Here is a 20,332-nt window from a genome sequence, read left to right as displayed (position 1 = left end):
CCAGTTTTAATTAAAATTGAATGAGGCGTTTTGGAGAATCGAAAAAATGTAAAAAATCTATTCTCTAAAGTGGCACTTCGTTTGGTCGAAAAAGTTGCTATCTTATCCCAGACTATATACAAACCTTAAGTATGTAATTTGAGTTTCTTATGACTTTTGGTTTTTCAGCTAGACTGTTCACACACACAGAGATCATTTTACAAAAAATCTTTATTTGGACTCGAGGTACCTCAAAACGTTTATTTCCGTCGAAAACCCAAATTCGAAATTTTTCACTATAGCCAATACTTTGCCTTACTATATTTTCCGTATATAGGTAAGGAGAAGTAAAAATAATCAACAGAACCGGTGCTCTTCTTCCTCCATTTAAGAGATAACATTTAATTTTGACTTTTACTTTATGGAATATAACAGAGGTATTCATGATATTTAGTTTAACATGTTAAATGGAAAGACTTATGTTAAATATTTCCTTTTTTTTTTTTTTTTTTTATCATGTTAAAACAATATAACATGTGACATGTTTGAGAGTCTGTCACGTATCTGACCGGCTGAGCTCAACACCATTTTATTTGTTGTCGTGTTAGGTGACTTGCTCGTAGTTTGTATTAGTATTCTTTTTATAACTAATAAAGCAATGGATGACAATAATAATAATGTAATGACAGTTGTCAATTAGCTCATCTTGATTCTCTTCCTCACAAGTTATAAGATCAACAAGACACTCAGTAGCCAAACTTTTACACAACTTGCACTTTTCACTCAATAGGGGTATTCATGATGTTGTGTTAAATGTAAAATGTTTTACCATGCTAAATGTTATAAGTATAGGATTGTGAGTAGCCCTATTTAAAGTCATGTTAAACGTTAAATACATAAGAGCTCCTAGCGGATTTTCTGAGCAACTTGTTTTACAACCTTTATAACCTTTCCTTCATATTATTGTTACCTCTAAGTATTGATTAAAGTAATTTATTAGAACATGCTTAAATTGAGTGAAAAGTAGAAGTTGTGTGAATGCTTGGCCACTGAGTGCCTTGTTGATCTTCTAACTTGTGAGGAAGAGAAACAAAATAACAACATTTTTGAAAACTGTTAACACATTATTGTCATCCATTACTTTATTATTTATAAAAACATCCAAAACAATATTAAGACAATCAAAACACAAACTATGAGTAAGTAATCTAACACAGCAAACAATATGACGTGCTCAGCTGGTCTGTTGGACGTCATTCTCCATTTTACATACTCTCAACCATGTTATATGTTATATCGTTTTAACATGGTAAAAGAAGGAAATATTTCTCCATTTAACATGAGTTTTTCCATTTAACACGCTTTAACATGTTAAACTAAAGATCATGAATACCCCTAATGTAGACTTGATATAATAAATTACTTCAGTGAAAACTTATAAGTAAACAATAGCATGAAGTTTTGGAAGGAGAGGTTATAAATCAAAAATCCGCTAGGAGCTTTGATGCATTTAACATTTAACATGACTTTAAATAGGACTACATTTTACATTTAACACAACATCATGAATACCCCTATAGAAGAATTCCGATCCTGCAAAATATCGAATACGATAGACGTAACGATGTCCTCTGAGTCCTAATAACCAAGTCGAGCAAAAAGGTGAATTGCCTAGCTCTAAATTATAAATTCGTATGAAACTAATATTACATATTTAGGACGTGAGTGTCTGGGATGTTACAGCAACTTTTTGCTAAAATCGATCAACCGGAAGTACCACTTAAGAAAATTAGTTCTATACTTTTTTAAAATTTTCTCAAAAACTGCTCAAATAATTTTGATTAAATTCGGTAAATCAGCATACAATTGAGTGTTATTTTATATCAAATTGTCCTCATTAAAATAATTTAACAGGGCTTCAATGACAAATTTAAAAAAAAAAAACCGCCCTCCACAGTACCTTTAATTTTTCTTATTTGGAATAAATAAAAAGTTCCCGTTGTTACCAATTATAAACAATGAATAAACAAAAATTAGTAAAGAATTGAAGGGAAAAATACGAAAAATCAATGTTAGACAAAAATTAATTATAGTTTAAACTAATAACTAAAACTGTCATGGATACGATATTTATTTGTTAATGAACCATCTCTGTGAAAAATAGTGACTTAAGTTTAAATCGGAAACAGCCGAGAGCATCCCATACATTTTTAATCGCATTCATATTTACAGAGCTTGGTTAACTTTTCTTTCATTCTGGGCGGGAACAAAGTTGATATTTGTTTTTTTCACCTTGGAAAACCCTGAAATAGGATTTTTTATAATAAGTGAAAGTTGTGCTCAGTTCCAGATTTTTTAAAATTAGATTACTGGATTCTTGAAACCTGTAAAACCTCAAATATTTGTGGAGTTAATCTTTTTTCTCTTAGTCTATTACAATGGTTCGTTACTAAATATAAAAAAATACAAGACAATTTCACATCATACAACTTTAAACATACAACAATTTGAGAAGTTACATTTAAATTTGTTTACCTATTTTCCATTGATAAGTGTAAATTGATTTAACTATAATTTGTGTTGCATATCAATATGCTCTTTTATCTATATTAAACTTTAGAACTAGCAAGTAATGAATGTATTTTTTTAAAAATAAAAAGATGTGTATGAATCACAAGATATATTAATGCCGTTCCGTGATATGCCATTAGATAAGGTTAGAACTTGCCGTGACCACAATTGTTCGTGGTCTGTTACTATTGCAACGATAGCTGCTCTCATATTTTGGTTCATCTGCTCTTGTTTTTTTCCTTTGTGCAATCTGTATCTACTTCCACATGAGATAAAATTATTACGTTATCACCATTACTCATATTATTTCTTTGCTTGAATATTCTATTTGCACTATAAAAAAGAAATAAGAATTGGGTACTAACCATAAAAATTTGCTTTGCCAAAATAAAAAAAAAATTGTAAGATCTAACGATTATAGTAACTTTTAATTTATTTAATTTGCTTGTTCTTTAGCAACCTAAGATTCTATGTCGATTGCATCTAGAAAATGCCAACATACGTACCTCCTCGTTAAACCTACATACAACCTAATTACAAGTCCTTCATGTACATTTAGGCAAACCATTCAGTCCGGTGCTAGCTATTTATCTTAGACATTGGTTCATTATGATTCGTTGGCCTAACATTACATCTATTTTTAAAAAGGAGTAAAGACGAATCATATTAATCAATTCAATAATAAGCAGACGTATAATGTGTCTAGATTGATAAAAACACTTTTATTTTTTCTTGACCGGATATTCCAGTCTTAAACTTTGTAGTTCGGCCGCATCCAACAGTCAAATCGTCTTTTTTCAGATATAATATTGTCCGTAAGACTAAATTTTTATAAAAGGTTTCGATATTGGTTTAAAGAGACAAAAAAAACATTTATTGATTTTATTATAGTTTATTTAATCCAGGAAATCATCATTGAACGATATAAAAACAAAAAATAAATAGATAAAATTAAGAAGTGTCTCTTAAAACCTAAATAAAAAAGGAAAGCACACTAAAATTAAGTTAGAAAGTAGTTTCCTTCCATACTTCAGTCTAGAAAGTCAGTGATTGGAAGAAAGCACCCTAAATCTTACTCTTCATAATACTCTTAAGTATTTTTGTTTCAAGATATAATCTATGCATTTATTTCTTTATACTAATGTTTTTTTTTATTGTTGCACTGATTAGTAGAGTGTCCGTCGCCGATTTCGGTTGAGATTATTTTGGCGAATATAGATTAAAAATTTATTCATATTCAAAATTGGCATCAAATTAGCTTAGATACACTTAGACACACCCTTGTGTTATAATTTTCAGGCAAACGTAAAAATAAAAAAAAAAAACTTGTCTTTTCAATTAAATGATTCACGTGGGCTACGTATTTTTTTTTCAGAAACTGTTTGTTCATTCTAGGTAATTTTAAGAATTTGAATCATATCGAATAATCGTGATTAAATGCATTTTATCTGGTGACTAACTTACAAATTACTAGCCTACTTCACGTACGGTTATTTGTGATATTTCATAGGATAAAAATAAATTTGTGTCAAGGGTCTTTTAAAATTCCGGATGAGTAATTCCTTAAGGAGCATCCTCTTCTTAAATTAACGCTCTGTCACAGTTCATATAGTAGTAGAGGTGAAACTAATTCTCACAAGGACTTTTCAATTTCTTTGTTCTTTGTTGGTACATCTTTATTAAATATTAAGTTTCTAAGCTTGCAGTATCAATTTAGAGATAACTCCATGCTGAAAAAGATGATGTTATTAGTTAAAAAAAAAATTATAAATAACTAAACGAAATCCAAAAAATTCTAAGTATTCGCTCATTTTTCACTCAGTTCATATATTTAAAGCTATCTACTGTACGATAAAAATTAATATAACCTATTTTAAAGTAGTAAAATATTAGATTAATGATTTATTATAATGATTCAGAATTTCTCCAACGATGTCATATTCTTTAAAACATTTTCTGCAGGCTAATTGCCCATGTCATATATAACTTTTTATATTTTAAATCTAAATACTTTTAACATAAATAATTTTCTCTTTTTCTAATTACAAATAAATTTATAAATGATGTTTGTAAGTAGAAAAAGAGTAAATTAATTATGTGAAAGAGGTTTAGATTTAAAATAAAAAAAGTTTTTATGGTATAGGTAATTAGCCTGCTGAAAAAATGTTAAAGAATATGACATCAATTGTTGTCTCCTTAAAAATGGCCTGAGGGCCGAAAGTTGCAGAATTTCTGTTTTCTAATAAAGTTGAGAGTATATTTGGATCAAAATTCTGTGTTATAGTATTAGAATATAATATAATAGTCTTAATATATTAGTCCTCAGCTCTTCACGTTTAAAAAAAAAAAACTATTATTTTTCCTAATAACAAGAAATCAACTTGTGCATTTGTTTTGGCAAATATTATGGAACCTACAACTAACAAATATAATCATTAGAAACTACTTTATGGTACATTTATTTAGCCAGCTAATTGGAATATTTACTTACAATAGTTCCTGCGATACAGTTTACCAGATGCGGTTTTTTTTTTGGTTTTTTTCAAATTTTGGTAAATATCATTAAAACTCCAACAATCGAATATAATCATTAGAAATTACTTTATACCCACCCGATAATGGGCATCTTTCCGTCAAATAGTTTCCAAGATATAGTTTTTAAAAAAATCTAATTAGTCTTTTTTTTCTAAATAAAGGAAGTTAGAATTTGTTCAATTGATTTGAAGAAATATCTCAGATACTATAAGACGTACAGATGTATACTGGTACTCAAAGGAAGTTAGATAATTTTACAGTAAAGTAGGTTCTAATGATTATCTTCTTCTTTGCTGTAACAAATTCATAAAATGGTGATTTCTCGTTGTTAAGGAAAAAAAAAAAAAGTTGTTTTTTAAAAAATAATATCTCTGAAGCTGTTAAATTTATTAGTTAAGAACTCTAGGACTCAAATTTATTAAACTTTGATACAGGATTAATTAATTTCTATCTTGCGGTTGGTAGCTTTAAAGATATTGAGCACATGGTGAAAAGTGTATGCTTTTTGGTTTTTGGCCATCATTTTGTTGCTTACTCTTATTTTTTAAAACCGGTAACTAAATTTTTTTCAACAGTAAATGTTTTTTGTAAATTGATATCTTACAAGATTTTTCTTTTATAACAGAAACAAAATGAAAATGGCTTCCATAAAACGCTGTTGCTTATATTTGTCTAGACTTTCACAACGTTAAAAAAGTACAAACCAAGAGCAACAAAATTCAAACTGCGTCCTTAAGAGAATACGTTTCACATTATATATATTTTTAACTTTAAGAAATAAACCGTTGTAACATAAATGAAAACCAGATACATTATGTTTCCGGTTACTCAAGCTTCATGAAGTTTAGTGTTAGTCTACTTTATTATAGACCACAATTAGAATAGTTGTACCAATTACGTATAATAATGGTTTTCTTCCTGTTATTTTCATCATTTGCGGTTAGCCAATCCATCTAAACATAGCCTATTTCTACAGCGAATTATAGAAATGGCAATAGGAAATAACGTTTTGAATGCACGTGTGCAAGTTATGTAACTAATAAAAAAATGTGGACTATTATCCATTTTCCATCTTTCGTGGACCTAGGGCTATCACGATAATCCTTCACGTCAATACGCTGCTATCTAGATTTAATCAAGGACGAGAACGCTTCTTTTGAATATAATCTGGTTTATTACGTTTTCGATTTTTTATCTATAAGGAAAGGATTCACCAGTAAATTTAAGTATATTAAACTGGGATTATTAGAAATAGTTTGATCTGAAATCGGAATTTTATAGCGTTTTCGAAACGTTTTTAATTTCTACAATCATACTAATAAAAAATTCATTGGTTTGAGTTCTTCCCACAAGTCTTTCATCTTATGTAGCTCTTTACATTTTAACAACTGATTTATAGCAAATAAATCTAAAAGAAAAGTCCATGTTCTACATGTCAGAAGAATAATCATCCAACTGTGGAATACACTTTTTTTGTTGGTGGGCTCAAAAATGCATTTACTAGATTTTTTTTCATTATGCTTGCGGACTAATCGTATGTTCGTCTCTATAACAGCAAGTTGTTTTTGAATCATTAGCAATGGATTAGATAAAGTGATTAACAGAATGATATTAGAAATAGATTATTGATTTTCCTTATAGGGACCCGACGGTGTAGCCTTTTTTCCCTAAACAAAAAGCCTCAGCCTTAAAAAACAACTTTACAAATACGTTTATTTCCAAAACCGGTCTTGAACGTTCTGTAAACATAAGTTAATTTTACTGTTACATAACATAACATAAGTTAATTTTAAGTTAATTTTATTTCAATTTTGTGCTTCGAACCATTGTTAAGGTGGTCATAAATTCATTTTTTTCTAAAAGCTGTTCTAATTTACTGATTTAATTACATGCGGTCCTATCTTCTGCATTTAGTTTCCTCCCTGAAGATTATGAATTTATTATTTCTTGTTTTAAAGAGTGCGGTTTTTCTGTGGTTAATGTAACTGACTTAGTTTATCTAATCTATCTGAAGACTCAAGTTATGATAACTCTACAAAATTCCAAAAAACCAAAAATTTATTATTACCAAATTAACTGAATATAGAAAAGTCAATTTTGAACATAAGTCTGTCTCCGTAGCAGATTTTGTTTCATTATTTCACTTGTTATTTTGTAGATAAAGTGATTAAACAAATAATATTGGAAATAGAATTTTTTGAACGATAAAGTAAATTTTGTCAAAAATGTGCTATAAAAATATCAGTTTTATACAAAAATTACTCTTTACTTCTGAGCCCGTATTTAATTAGTGGATTGTTAATGCGTTAAGAATTAGCTCATTCGGAAAAGTAAAGGACCTACTTCGGTTCCAGTGTGAACAGTATCTAATTTTTATGTAATATAGGTCCAAGATGGCAGAAACAGTAGTTTGGTTTCTTATTTTATTTATTCCTTATGCCAGTAGGAAGAAGCGAAAAAAAAACCCAGAAGTTTTTGTTTTTTGTATATTCAGGGTCAATACAATTCGTTCAGGTTCCAGTTTTTTTTTTTTTTATTTTAGTAATGTGTACGTGATGATCAAAATACTAATTTCCTCAACGTTAATATTTAACAAATTCAATCTAAAAATATAATTGTATTTAATATAGTCTCATTAGCTGAATATCTCTGAGAAAGAGACATTATGGAATATGATTTTTTTCAGTATTCGAATTGATAATTTTATTCTATTCCTCACGTCTATAAAAGCCCATTTTGTACATTGAATTTTTAAGATGTTCTAAGAATAGTTGGTTAACGAATTAAGAACTTCTCAGGAAATATAAATTATAAAACCTACAGTATATTTATTAAGCAACCTATTCATACATATATTTTTTTGTATATTAAAGTTCCATTTCCAATCGCTAAGATAATTAGTATATAATATTCCAAACATTATAGGTAATAAAAACCAAGAATATACTCCTGCACTGAATATTTTGTGACTTGTGGTGGATAAATTCTTAACACCTTTTTTAAATATGTCTTGAGAGGGTTTTTTTCCTATCTGTGGCTTCCCCACAAGTCACGTGACTCCCTCACATTTTCTAGCACGTGTAAACTCACGTTTATAAATTTTAATATATTTATTTTAAGATATACATTATTTTTTAGATATTTTTGTGAACAATTATTTTTTTTTCCAATTGTTCTAAACTTGTCTTTAATAATTCTATATCGTCCTCGTGCTGAAAGTGTTACTTGCAATCTTATGCTCATCATTTTTTCCTTATAAGAATCTGGCAGTGTAGCTATTTTTTCAAAAATGAGCCTGTGTTAATAAAAGTCGTTTGGAAATAGTCAATTTAATTTCGAATTGTGCCACAAACCATTGTTGGACCTAAATACTTTTTTTTTTTTTTATGGCAATCCACAGATAAAGTGTTGTTTGTCTGGTTATATAAAAGTGACCAATCTATTCTAACCATGGTGGGGGTCAAGTTTTTCACCGCCACTCAATAAAAAGTCATCGCCCCCAGGCCGGATTTGAACCGGTGCCATCCGCAGATCTCAGAACAATAGACTTAGACCTAACCATCTGAGCTTCGGACGGCCTACATACATAAATCCTTATTTTCTTTCTAAGGGCGACCTTATTTTCTGATCTAACCATAGACTGTCCTCTTTGTATTCTTTTTTTTCTAAAGAATATAAATTAATTATTTTTTGTTATAAATTATGTAATTTTTCTGTCGTTAATAAATCATTTTCAAAGTTGATAAAACTGATCCATCCAAATTACCTGGTCTTATAAAATGTTTCATTAGCCTTATGTTAACACATCGTTATCTATGTTGTGTTTTTACAATTTTAATAGATTAGTTCAAATAAGAGCCAAACTTGGAGGAAGGAGAATAATGGAGGGGCTAAGCTGGAATGAAACGTGAACCAAAAAGGCTTGCCTTATGATGGATGAGGGTTTTCTGTTAAATTACAATGGCGAACATTCCTAATAAACGTTAGCCTTGCCTCGTGGGCGTGGCCTTTTTGGCCTCACTTATACTTTGAAGAAGAGTAGATCTCCTTCCTCCTGGAATCAAACTGTAACAACACGGGTACGCATTTCTTACTCTCCTGGAACTGACACTAATCAACCTTCTTTGTTCTATAAAAGGCCTTAAAGTTTAATTTGTATAAAAACTGGCACCAATGAAAATGGAAATGATGTTTAATTATCATTAAATAAAATAGTTAACACTTTATTTTTATAACATCTATTAAATGCGAAACAATTTTAATATGTTAAAATAAAAAATAGTTGGTTTAGATATCATCATTAATATAGAAAATATAATTTTACGTGTTTCACTTTTGAATAAACGACACAGATGCTGTGAATACGGGCAGAACGTAGTTTAGTAACCCTGGAATTAGCTCTTACACAATCGGGATTGATTAGGATTCATTAACGTTTCATCATTGGTTAATATTCTAACAGATTAAAATCATATCATGCCGCCATCATGACCACAGTTATGAAAAAAGTTAAAAGAAGAAGAATTTTATATTAAATAATAATAAACTGTGGAGTTTCAGTTGAATCGATTATGTAGAATTGGTTTTTAGATTCATGTGTACTTAGATTTTTTACTTAAACTATCCCACATTTTTTTCTTGTATGATCTCTGCACTCTTTGTTTTCAAGCTTTAAGATATATTTTGATAAATCACCTGTTGGTCTTGATTACTGTTATCCTTGATGGCGGTTTGAATTGATAATTGAACTTTGCATCCATTTTGTTAAATAAACATCATCTATGTAGTCTGTTCGATGAAGAGAAAAAAAAAATGTTAAAACAATTTATTTAGGCTGAAGTTCTATGAAGTTTCATCTATTAATATACATTTTTTAGCACATTTGATAAAGAGGAAAATGTATACGACTAATATTTATATACATAAATAAAACTAATTAAAGCTAAAATAAGCTAAAACTAATTATGAAATAGCACGGGCTAAGGCCGGTTCTGCTCGATGATAGGGAAATTGAATACGTATCTTTCCTTAATTTAAATAAATTAACTTCTACGAACTTTGCTTACGTGTGAGAGAAAAATGAACAAATCTTAACAATTTTCTAAGTATGTTATCTTTGTGTAGAAAACAAGTTAGTGTGAACGGGCATGGTTACATATCTGTGGTTAAGATGGCGTAATGTTAGTAGTCTTTCTTACGTCTCTTCAAAATTTTAGATCGAAAAAAAAATGTTCCCAGCACGCGTTTCTACGAATTTGACTTGCATCATATAATTTGGCTCCGTTGTATTCTCGTAAACTTTAAGAAAAATACTTAAACATTTTTGCTACCTCAACATTGACTTAGAATATCCCCGAAAGTTATAAATCATTTTTTAAGAGAAAAATTACTTTTATTTTGCCATCTGAGCTCAGTTATGTTGTTAAAGAATTATATCTCTGAGACAGAATCATCATAAGTTATTTTGTTTAGAGATTTCAAGGAGATTGGAGGTATTTACTTCGGCTATGTAAATCAGGAATTTACATTCATTTTGCTTTAATTAATTTACTGAAATGTGCATTCAGAGTCGGATGGTCATTTACAAGTAGTGATGAAGATTAGAGCGGGAAGTACGCTTATAATTCTAAATATTTGTTTTTTCGTGAGGAGGAGGGTCCTTACTGTTAATTATCTTCGGTTTTCATCTTGGAAGAAAGATTTCCCTCCATAACCACTCCACCGGATCAGTATGAAAGCAGACAAATTTTAAAATCGAAAACAACTTATCCTTTGATATATTTAATAAGATTTCATAATTGCGAAGTGACGTGCATTATACATTTATTATGTGTAACAAAACATTTGTTCATCTAAACAACATGTGAATGTAATGTATTTGTTCATCAAACACTGTGACGCTATCTGAATCAGACGGGGATGTAATGTTCTCTTGATTAGTACATTTGATTCTGTTATCTCACCGCTTGCTCTTTCTTATTTAGTTTAGAAAACGATTACAAAGCAATAGCTTTGTGTTTCTTTAAGAAAGGAAAGACAAAGAAAAAAATTCATATAGCGCTGAAAAACAGTCATGCCTAATATGAAAAGTTCAACTTTGTGACCTCAGAGCTCTCCTGAATTGTCAGTAAAAATAGTGGATGTGCCTTTTCCAAGTCGGTCGGGAGTAGTCTTTTACAAAACAAAGCTGCAGGATCTAGGGGAAGTGTCGGAAATCATAAGCAGAACTGGACCTATCCTGTAAGAAAATGGTGGATTCCAATGCTCTATATTCGGATAACGTTCCCAATCTTCCCTTTGTACGTGTTCATTTCATATATCGGTGAAGGGATGTTTCCAACCCAGTGTAAGAAGCAACATATTGTGTTCTTACTAAAGAGAAAATTATACCCGGACGTTCCTGTATCTTACTGGCTAATTTTCCTCTTGGACTCTATTGGCAAGGTACTGGAGAGGATCCTGTAAAGTTGGATAATCGACTCGAGTGGAAGAGCCCAAAGATAGTCTCAAAACCAGTGTGGTTATAGAGAGGGATAGATGCTATCGATTTTGTTACCGGAGCTCAAATTACCTGGAAAAGGGGCGGTAATAAGTACTGCGCTTTTATAACTTTCAACTCGAACGATAATTGTAATTCAGCTCGGGTGGGATAGTATCATTCAAGAATTACTTAGGATGGAAATCCTGCAGTACCTCGTGAGGATCATTGAGAGTTACTGCTCGTATATAATCTTGAATTATGTTACTGAAATTGGATTGAAAAACATAAAAGATCACAAGTTGAGTTCCTTAATGTTCTGTTTAAGGATCCTTGTGGAGTGTGATGTATGACGCAGTTCTCACGATAATGCAAAGAAAGCTGTCATTATCCTTCGTCATTGGATTCTAGCGGTAGGCCTACAAATGGCAAATAATGAAACTGAGGCAGTACTAATTTCTAGCTGGAAAGTGAGCTGGAATACTATACAGTCTGACTGTTGGGAACTCCATATCCACTCCAAACCCTAAATGAATGTCTTGGAGCGTGGGTAGAGATAGATCCTAGGCTCAGACGATCATCTGCATATATCAGCTACGGGTTTGTATAACCGTATTCCAAAGGCGCGCAGCTCTGATGGTGTCAGAAGCCTCCCTCGTCTTATGGTTCTCTGCAACGCTATTAGTGTGCGTCGAAAAAGTGCTCTAGGTGTTCACTCCAATAGTGCATGATCGCCGTTATGCCTCCGATTTGCATTTTGGGCGCTGAAGACAAGGATGGGCCTACGGAGATGAAAAGAGTGGAATGCTCAGTGAGCAACTGTAGCAGAACAAGAGGGAAATTATGCTCGTGAAAATTGGTATAGAAGTTGGATCGTTTTTCTGTTGATTATGTTTTGCAAGAGAAAATTAAGAGCTGGGAAGGATCCTTGGATAGATCTCCGTGTCTGAAAACCTAATTGCCTTGATGATGTTGAGGCTAGAGAGCTGGAGTGCTGTTGCAGCGCATATCACACAAGACGGAGAAAGGATTAACCTAATAACGACTTAAAGAGTGCAGTATTGATGAATAGCCATCCTTTCCTCCCGTGAAGTTATGCTTGACAGCGGTTATGTAGGGAGGGGGAAGTAAAGTTTAATTGGAATGTGGTTTCTTTAGTGAGTAGGATCCTAATAAAGTTGTGGTTTTCGCATTATCATATGAAAGACTTTTTCCATACCTTCGTAAAAAAAAATCTAATAATTGTCAGAAGAAAGTTTTAGCACATGAAGTAATCTAAATTGATTATTTAGACGTGTGATTCCGTTAAAAATTTCGCTTGAAACTTCCTCTTACTTTTTATTCCACAAATGGGTATGTGGAAGTTAACAAGTATTACTCTATTTATTAAAATGACGTAACATAGCCCATTTTTAAAGTAGTTAAAATCGTTGAATAGTAAAATAAACTAACAAGAGTTGACTATAACAGTTTAGTTGATTAAAATAGATGGGGATGTTCATACTGGAAAAACATGCAGTTCCTGATACCTTACTGATTATTTGCAGCCTTAACCAACCAGATTGGAGCTCCTTCATCTTAAACTATTGTTTCAAAAGTTCTGCAAATAGTTTTGTAAAATTTGTTAGGTTTTTTAATACCTTATCATTTGTTATTGTGTACACAAAAATGTATTGCTTTAAGCAGAAAGTTAAATCCATCTTAATCTTACATTCAGCAAAAAAGGAACTGAACATCAACATCAAAAATTCACAAATAAAACTATATATGTACTTATAATCTCAACTAATAACATATTTAAAGGGCTACTATTTTCTTTTATTTATTATGAAAAGATGATCTTATCTATTTTCTAATACAGATATTACACATTTGCAAGTTCAGTGTTTTTGTAGTTAATTTATAGATGGCGCATTTTGATGGGGGATTGGTTCTTCTCTAAAAGACAGAGTAACTAACCACTTAAATAACAATAATTATGTAGAATTAACTCACACTTCGCTAGTGTGTTGGTCCCTTTCTATTGAATGTTGTCCATTTGAGGATCTGTAATTACTACATTTAAACCTTGTTATCTTTCACTTATTTTAGCATTCTGTATGATAAAGAGATAATGATTTATTATGTCAATTTTATAAATAATAAAGCTTATAAATAGTACTTGTTATATTAGAATGTCTTTAAAAATCATTAGAGGATATTAATTATTTGTATCATCAATATTTACAATGTCTAATTGTTTGCTTTTCTACACAATAAAAATGAACAATGGAGGTGTTTTCTGTACTTTTTGTGCCTGTTATGCATACCAATTAGCTTTGGCATTGAAGAACAACAAAGAATAGTGGCCATGAATAGCGATTTTTACATCTTTTCAGGGCATTAAGGTTAATATCCTACCTACTTGCATTTCCCAAAATATTTACATTTTATACATTTATTTTATGATTAAATTACTTCATATTGAGTTACACTTTTGGTTTAAAATTAGTCTGTGCTTTTGTAGCTGATATTTTGGTTTTATATTTTTTATTTTAGTATTTTAATTGATCCAGAAAATTATATTTTTCTGAACTAAAAATTAGTTGGTGTTATTGTAGTGAAGGTTGTGGTTTTATTTTGAACCTTTTCTGTATTCTCACATCGCTAAAATAAATTCCTGACATAATTCAGAAAATAAACCAGGTATTCGGAGAACGGTAATGACCACATTTACCAACCAAGAATTCAATCAAATCGACTATTAGGTTGTTACCAAGCTGATTTATTAACTAGTTAGTTCCTGAATGCTGTTATTCCAATCTCTTTTTGTTCTAAGTAGGCTATACATTCTTATATTTCCTGTAATCAGTTTAGAATATCAATAAATCAATGAAATTTTGGTCAAAGCCTCAAAATAATCAATTTTACTTCTCTTTTTAATCACAGTGATATTATTTTTTATTTATTTATGTTTTCCATATCCAGTAATTTTTGTCCCGTCTTCTTTATATCGATCCCCCCATTCTCTGATCCCATATCCTCTCAGAAATATTTCTCGAAAATATCTTATATCTATAACTCACTCATCCATGCTGTCTTTAATATCTTAAATTATATTTTATTGTCATTTAACTTTCCTATATCTTTTCATTTGGGTATTTAAATTTTTATATTTTTATAAAAGTCAGCGTCATAAGAAGAAATCAGAATTATTTTCTCCTCACTTTTTATAGGTCTTTCTTCATCATCCTCTTGAGTTTATATAATTAAAATCCCTGTCCTTAGAAAAATATTTGGATAGTCAGGTTCCGAACTACTATTTGTTAGTATATCTACAGTCTTTCACAATAAATAATGGAGGTCCTATGGAACAAATAAGAAATAGAATTATGAAAAAAATAAACATCCTTTTGGTCTCAACCCTTTTTTATTATATTAATATTCCTACGTTTCAGCCTTTCCAGGCATTTTCAAGGCTCTTATTACACTATCACAGCCAAACATTGTTAATCAACATAATTGCAGGCCATTTTGCCTTTGTCAATTATTTATCATTTGCCAATTTTCTTTAGAACTCCTTAAATTATGCACTAATAAATTAATCTTCATTATAATGTCTAAAATTCCTACTATTCTCACAGTTACAATTATTACATCTACTATTTTACAATCTCTATTTTATTTACTCTCTTTATCAACAATACATACAGTGAGTAAATGAAATAGAGATTCTAAACTAGTAAATGTGATAATTGTAACTGTGAGAATAGTGGTATTTTAGACATTATAATGAAGATTAATTTATTAGTGGATAATTAACTGGATAACAGGAGTTTTGAAAAAAAAAGACAAAGGCAAAATGGCCTGCAATTATGTTGATTAACAATGTTTTGGCTGTGATAGTGTAATAAGATCCTTGAAAATGGCTGAAATGTAGGAATTTTAAGAGAATAAAAATGTGTTGAGATTAAATGGATGTTTTTTTATAACTACTAAACAATTCTGTCTCAAAAGGGAAATTTCATTATATATAAATCAAAGTTGATTTAATTTATTGAGGCTTCAATTGAATCTATAATGGACTTAATGACTTTTGAATCAATTCCTGAGGGTTATTTTTTTTTTTTTTTCGATCAGGTCAACCATCTTTTTCTTAGTTTAGTATATATTTCTTTTTTTCTATTGCATTGTTTTATAGATTCTAAAGTTATTTGAATTATATATCTGTTCCTCATTTTTTTTACAGAGGGGTCTTTGGTTGGAAAGGAAAAGGCGAGTCCGCTGGAGATGGATGGAGTTTGTTTAGCAAAGGCAGTGACAGTGATGGAAGCAGGCCTTCATCTGCCTTGTCTGAAGTAGGCTATGACTCCTTTTTTTAAATTTAATTTAATAGATTAATTGTTTATTGTGTTCTGCAGTTAAAATTTAAATTGAAATCTATATCTATCTAATAAATTATTAATAGAAAATCACTATAATATATTGCCTACTCATATTAAATAATTGTTTTAGAAGTAAATTACTTAGACAACTGTCAGTATTTATATTGTACATTATTTTTTAACTATTTAAGTTGGAAATGTTATTCAATTTTGAATTTGTGATTTTTTTAAATCAAACATCAAACTTTAAAAACAATAACGCATAGCTGTAACAAAATAGAAATACAAATTCGACCATCTAAACTATTTTACTTTTACAAAATTATTCTCAAATCCATAAATAATAATTTATTTAGGGAAAAAAAAATAGTTATTTAAAAAATGTTAGAAAAAAAATTATCGAACCATCTACCAGAAGAACTAATAAATATACAAATCACAAAGCAAATTAAAAAAGAAATCTTTGACTGGGTATTTTCTTACTTTTATGAATAATAATATTCCTTCATTAAATAACTGCCTGTGAATTTTCTTATCTCCATTTAGCAACCTCAATGCATTATATTTGAATAAATGTAGTGTTGTGTATATTCATATATACTTAAAAGAATACACTTAGATCCTTATTTTTATTATAATCTTATATTATTCAGTTGTATTGGATCTTTAGATGCTATAAAGAATTTTATTTAAGAAGAAGTAATTTATTTCCTTAATTGTATTATATTAATTCTATAATTCTAGCATACAAACTGTTGCAGCATCCACAATGTCCCAATAATTAGAACTGTAATAAACACATATTTTATTGTCCATTTATCCTTTTTGTAAGTTATTTTGGCACAGGCCTATAGATGTCATCTGGACAGACAACTTTGGATATACTTTCTAAATAAATAAAGAAATGATACGGTTGTAGGGAAGACTATTTATACATGCATTATCTTAATTACCTATTTTGTTATTATCCTCTTCTCTAGCTTAGTTTATATAATTCTTTCTAGCATAAAAGTTATCTGAATTTTTCGTTCCGTTTGATAAGAAATTCCATTATATATTGAAAAAGTTCTGAATCTATTTATTAAACTATTGAATTTTAAATGTTAATTGAAATGATTGCTTTTATTCCTGCAAAAGTGTGTTAATAGCTGTAATTTCTGTTTTTTATAATATAAAATTTCATATTTTTTATAAAATTTTATAATTATTCTTGTTTTAGGACCGGCGCTCTTTAGGAAGCGATTCAGTATTGGGCAGTACTGGTTTGATACAGCTCGAAAGGCCGTCTTGGCTGCCTGCAAAACCAAAGCAAGAGCAAAGAGCTCATTCTTACCAGCATGAAAAAATTCTTCAAACAATTAGGAAAAGAGGTTAGCATTCACACATTTATTTATGTGAAATATTTTGAATTCTAATTTCTAATTTTTGTTCATTGTTTTCCATTTATGGATGAATTTTATTTTCAGAGTTGAAAGAAGCTAAACATCGAAAAAAAGTGCTTCAGAACCAATTGAAGGTTGAAGATGAACTTGCTAATGCAACAAAGGTGTGGACACAGGAGATATTACCAAAATGGCCTGAAATGTAATATCATTATTTGATCTACATTATAAAAATCATTTATATTTTAGTCTTTATTAATTAGATATTTATCCTCCATGCTTGATAATAGAGCATATTTCAAACAAAGCAAAAGATTACATAAGATACAAACAGCTATTAAGTATAGATTGAGTGCCCTAGACTAATTACTTCCCATAGCCTTGGATCTTTTTTTCTTATTCCCATGCATTTAATTGTTGTTCACTGAAATCTAGCATGCTTAATTTTTCATTATCTAGTATTCATCGGTTATCCATTGGTTATTAAATATATTTGTTAACCTCACCAGCTCAAATAAGATTCACATTATATATTTTGTTTCTTGTTAATTTTTAATGGTGGCTTTAAATTATTCTGTTATACCAGAAAAATAGATGGTAGGAGAATTATATTTTTATTAAATTAACGAATGTATTTCTTTCATCAAGAAGTTAGTAGGCGATGCAATCTAGAGAGAGACTGTAAAACTTCTTCTAATGTAACAATATGAGAATATCAGTAAAATAGCAAATAATGGAAATGTGACGATAATCTTTTGTTAACATTACAATGTCATTAATTTAATTTTTCCATTAGTGACCCTGGACTCATGGTGTGTTATTCAGAGATGGGTTTGTGTGAACAAAACAAGGTGAAATTTATGTTTTATTCACTTTGACTGATCTCTGACAAATATGAACACATTGTTCCTCATCATTTACATGTTAAAAATATCTTATTTATCTGAAATAAATATAAAATCTCTTTCTTCTGCATCTAATTACTCAACTTAGTACAATGTATTGAAATGGTCTGAAAATGTTTTCATATAATTTTAAAGTATATTGAAAACACCTAGACTTTATTTTTAATAACTAACAAGCAGTAAATAGAATATATAAATATAACCAGCAGAAAAACTAAAAGCATTAATGTTGTACCATTGTACTGACATATTGATTGAGCTTTAAGTATTTACTTTTAACACTTATTATACATTTATATATTATTAAAAGCTGGAAATATTATTGTTATGTTTTTTCATTGTTTTATTAAAATTATTCTAGGAGAAATAACAAGAGGACCCAGGATTTGTGGTGGCAAGGAGTCCCACCCTGTGTGAGGGGCAGGCTTTGGCGCCTGGCTATTGGTAATGATCTTAACATCACTCATGACTTGTATGAGATCTGTGTTCAGAGGTAATTTTTGTTTTCTTTTATATATTTTTTTCAGTCTTAATATTTACTTAAGTTCTTCATTTAAGTTAAGTGCTATATTCAAAAGTTGTTTTGTTTTCTATTCAACATTATGGTTAATATCCTAGTTAAAGTGATAATAAGTTTTTAAATTATGTCAGCCATAATCAGATTTCCTATATTTAGTCAATTTATTTGTATCCCATAGAGCTCAAGACAGGCTTCGAAGTGCTTCAGGAAGCATGGAAGCATTAGATGAACCATGTATTGATTCTGACCGGGAGGGAAGTATGGAACTAATTCAGTTAGATATCAGTCGAACTTTTCCTCATCTCTGTATTTTCCAAAAGGTATCAACTCTCTTTTTTTTTTCTAAATATTATTTATTTCTATTCTAAATATATTTATTTACATTGTAGATTTAATTTTGTTTTCCTTTCTTTCTCTGAGCATGCCTTTCCTTTGCAGATGAATCTCTCTAAACAAGAAATACGAATTTTCGGGGAGATTACGGTAATTACTTGTCTCGTAGCAAGTTTAAGTAGACACTATTGAGTAGATTAATTGTAAAATTGAAAAAATCGTGTAATATTAATTGTTCTGTATAGTGACTATTTATTTAATTTTATATAATTTTTGTTGATCATAAACTTCATGTTTTTTACTAGAAAAAAAAACCAGTTCATAAGTGAGCCTAATAGAAAAAAAAATAGCTCATTATTATTTTGATAATATCTTCTTTATTTGATAATTTACTTTATGATTTATAATTACTAAAGGGGGTTATAAAACTTTCTATTTATTTTTTCCCTTATATTAATTGATTACTTATTGTTTATGTACAAATTTCTATAGTTAACAGATTGGCTTTCAATGCTGGGCATGTGTGATGAAGTTATTAGGTTAAAAATTGGGAGTTTTGATAAAAGTTATGTTAGCTTTTTTGACAAGATGAATGAAGCAATGAGATCAGAGTGGTGTGGTGTTAAGGCCACATGATTTGATCACTAAAGATTGTGTAAGGAAGACTCTTTAGTGATCAATTCATATGACCTTTATACTACACTGGCCTCTTTTCTGGAATATACAAGTGGATCTCCTACCACATACCATATACTAAGATCTGATGACTCTCAGCCAGGATGTGATTCTACACCTCGCAACAAAAAAATTTCATATATACCATGGTCTGATTCTGAACAAAAGACAATTGATTTTTTTTTTTTTAAGCTAGTATCGTTTTTCCTGAATAGAAAGTGATCATCAAACACTATTGAGGGCAATTTTTTTTTCATTTACAACTATATTTACATAAAAATACAACTAGTAAATGTGATGTTAGATTACAATGGCATGATACAGACCTGTAGAAAAACTACCCATTGATAGCACTCTAATGACGCACGCTTCTACATTAGATCTCGAGGCCATCTTTTTTTCAGACACCTCAGTGGATTGTCAGGAATAGAAGAGGAAGCAAGGTTAGAAACTAGTGAGTTTGGATGATTAAAGAGTTTAGAATGGAATGGATTGGTTACAAATGAAACATTAAGGTCTATATGGATGATTTTATTTGTGATCTAATAAAAAGCATTCTTCACTCGCTTTCTTTCTATTTAGAAAAAAAA

At 29.8% G+C, this 20,332-nt stretch overlaps 1 protein-coding gene across 6 annotated transcripts in view; it reads left to right on the top strand.

Annotated features, from left to right (window-relative positions):
• LOC106690183 (TBC1 domain family member 14) overlaps positions 1–20,332 on the top strand; it is a 60,754-nt gene that overhangs the window by 25,622 nt on the left and 14,800 nt on the right. For 5 of the 6 annotated variants that reach the window (XR_001344542.3, XR_001344544.3, XR_010844325.1 and 2 more), the window contains exons 2-7: positions 15,792–15,900; positions 17,147–17,297; positions 17,394–17,511; positions 18,576–18,707; positions 18,913–19,054; positions 19,173–19,217. Coding sequence is in view for 2 of the 6 variants with exons in the window: in XM_014435527.3 (XP_014291013.1) it covers positions 15,792–15,900; positions 17,147–17,297; positions 17,394–17,511; positions 18,576–18,707; positions 18,913–19,054; positions 19,173–19,217 (697 nt within the window). In the remaining 4 variants the exon portion in view is untranslated. The remainder of the gene's footprint in view (positions 1–15,791; positions 15,901–17,146; positions 17,298–17,393; positions 17,512–18,575; positions 18,708–18,912; positions 19,055–19,172; positions 19,218–20,332) is intronic. The other variant, XM_014435528.3, reaches the window with a different exon arrangement.

Source organism: Halyomorpha halys, unplaced genomic scaffold, assembly GCF_000696795.3.
Source record: "Halyomorpha halys isolate HHAL.00 unplaced genomic scaffold, Hhal_1.1 Scaffold1605.1, whole genome shotgun sequence".
Classification (NCBI taxonomy): Eukaryota; Metazoa; Arthropoda; class Insecta; order Hemiptera; family Pentatomidae; genus Halyomorpha; species Halyomorpha halys.
This window is presented reverse-complemented; position numbering and strand designations above follow the sequence as displayed.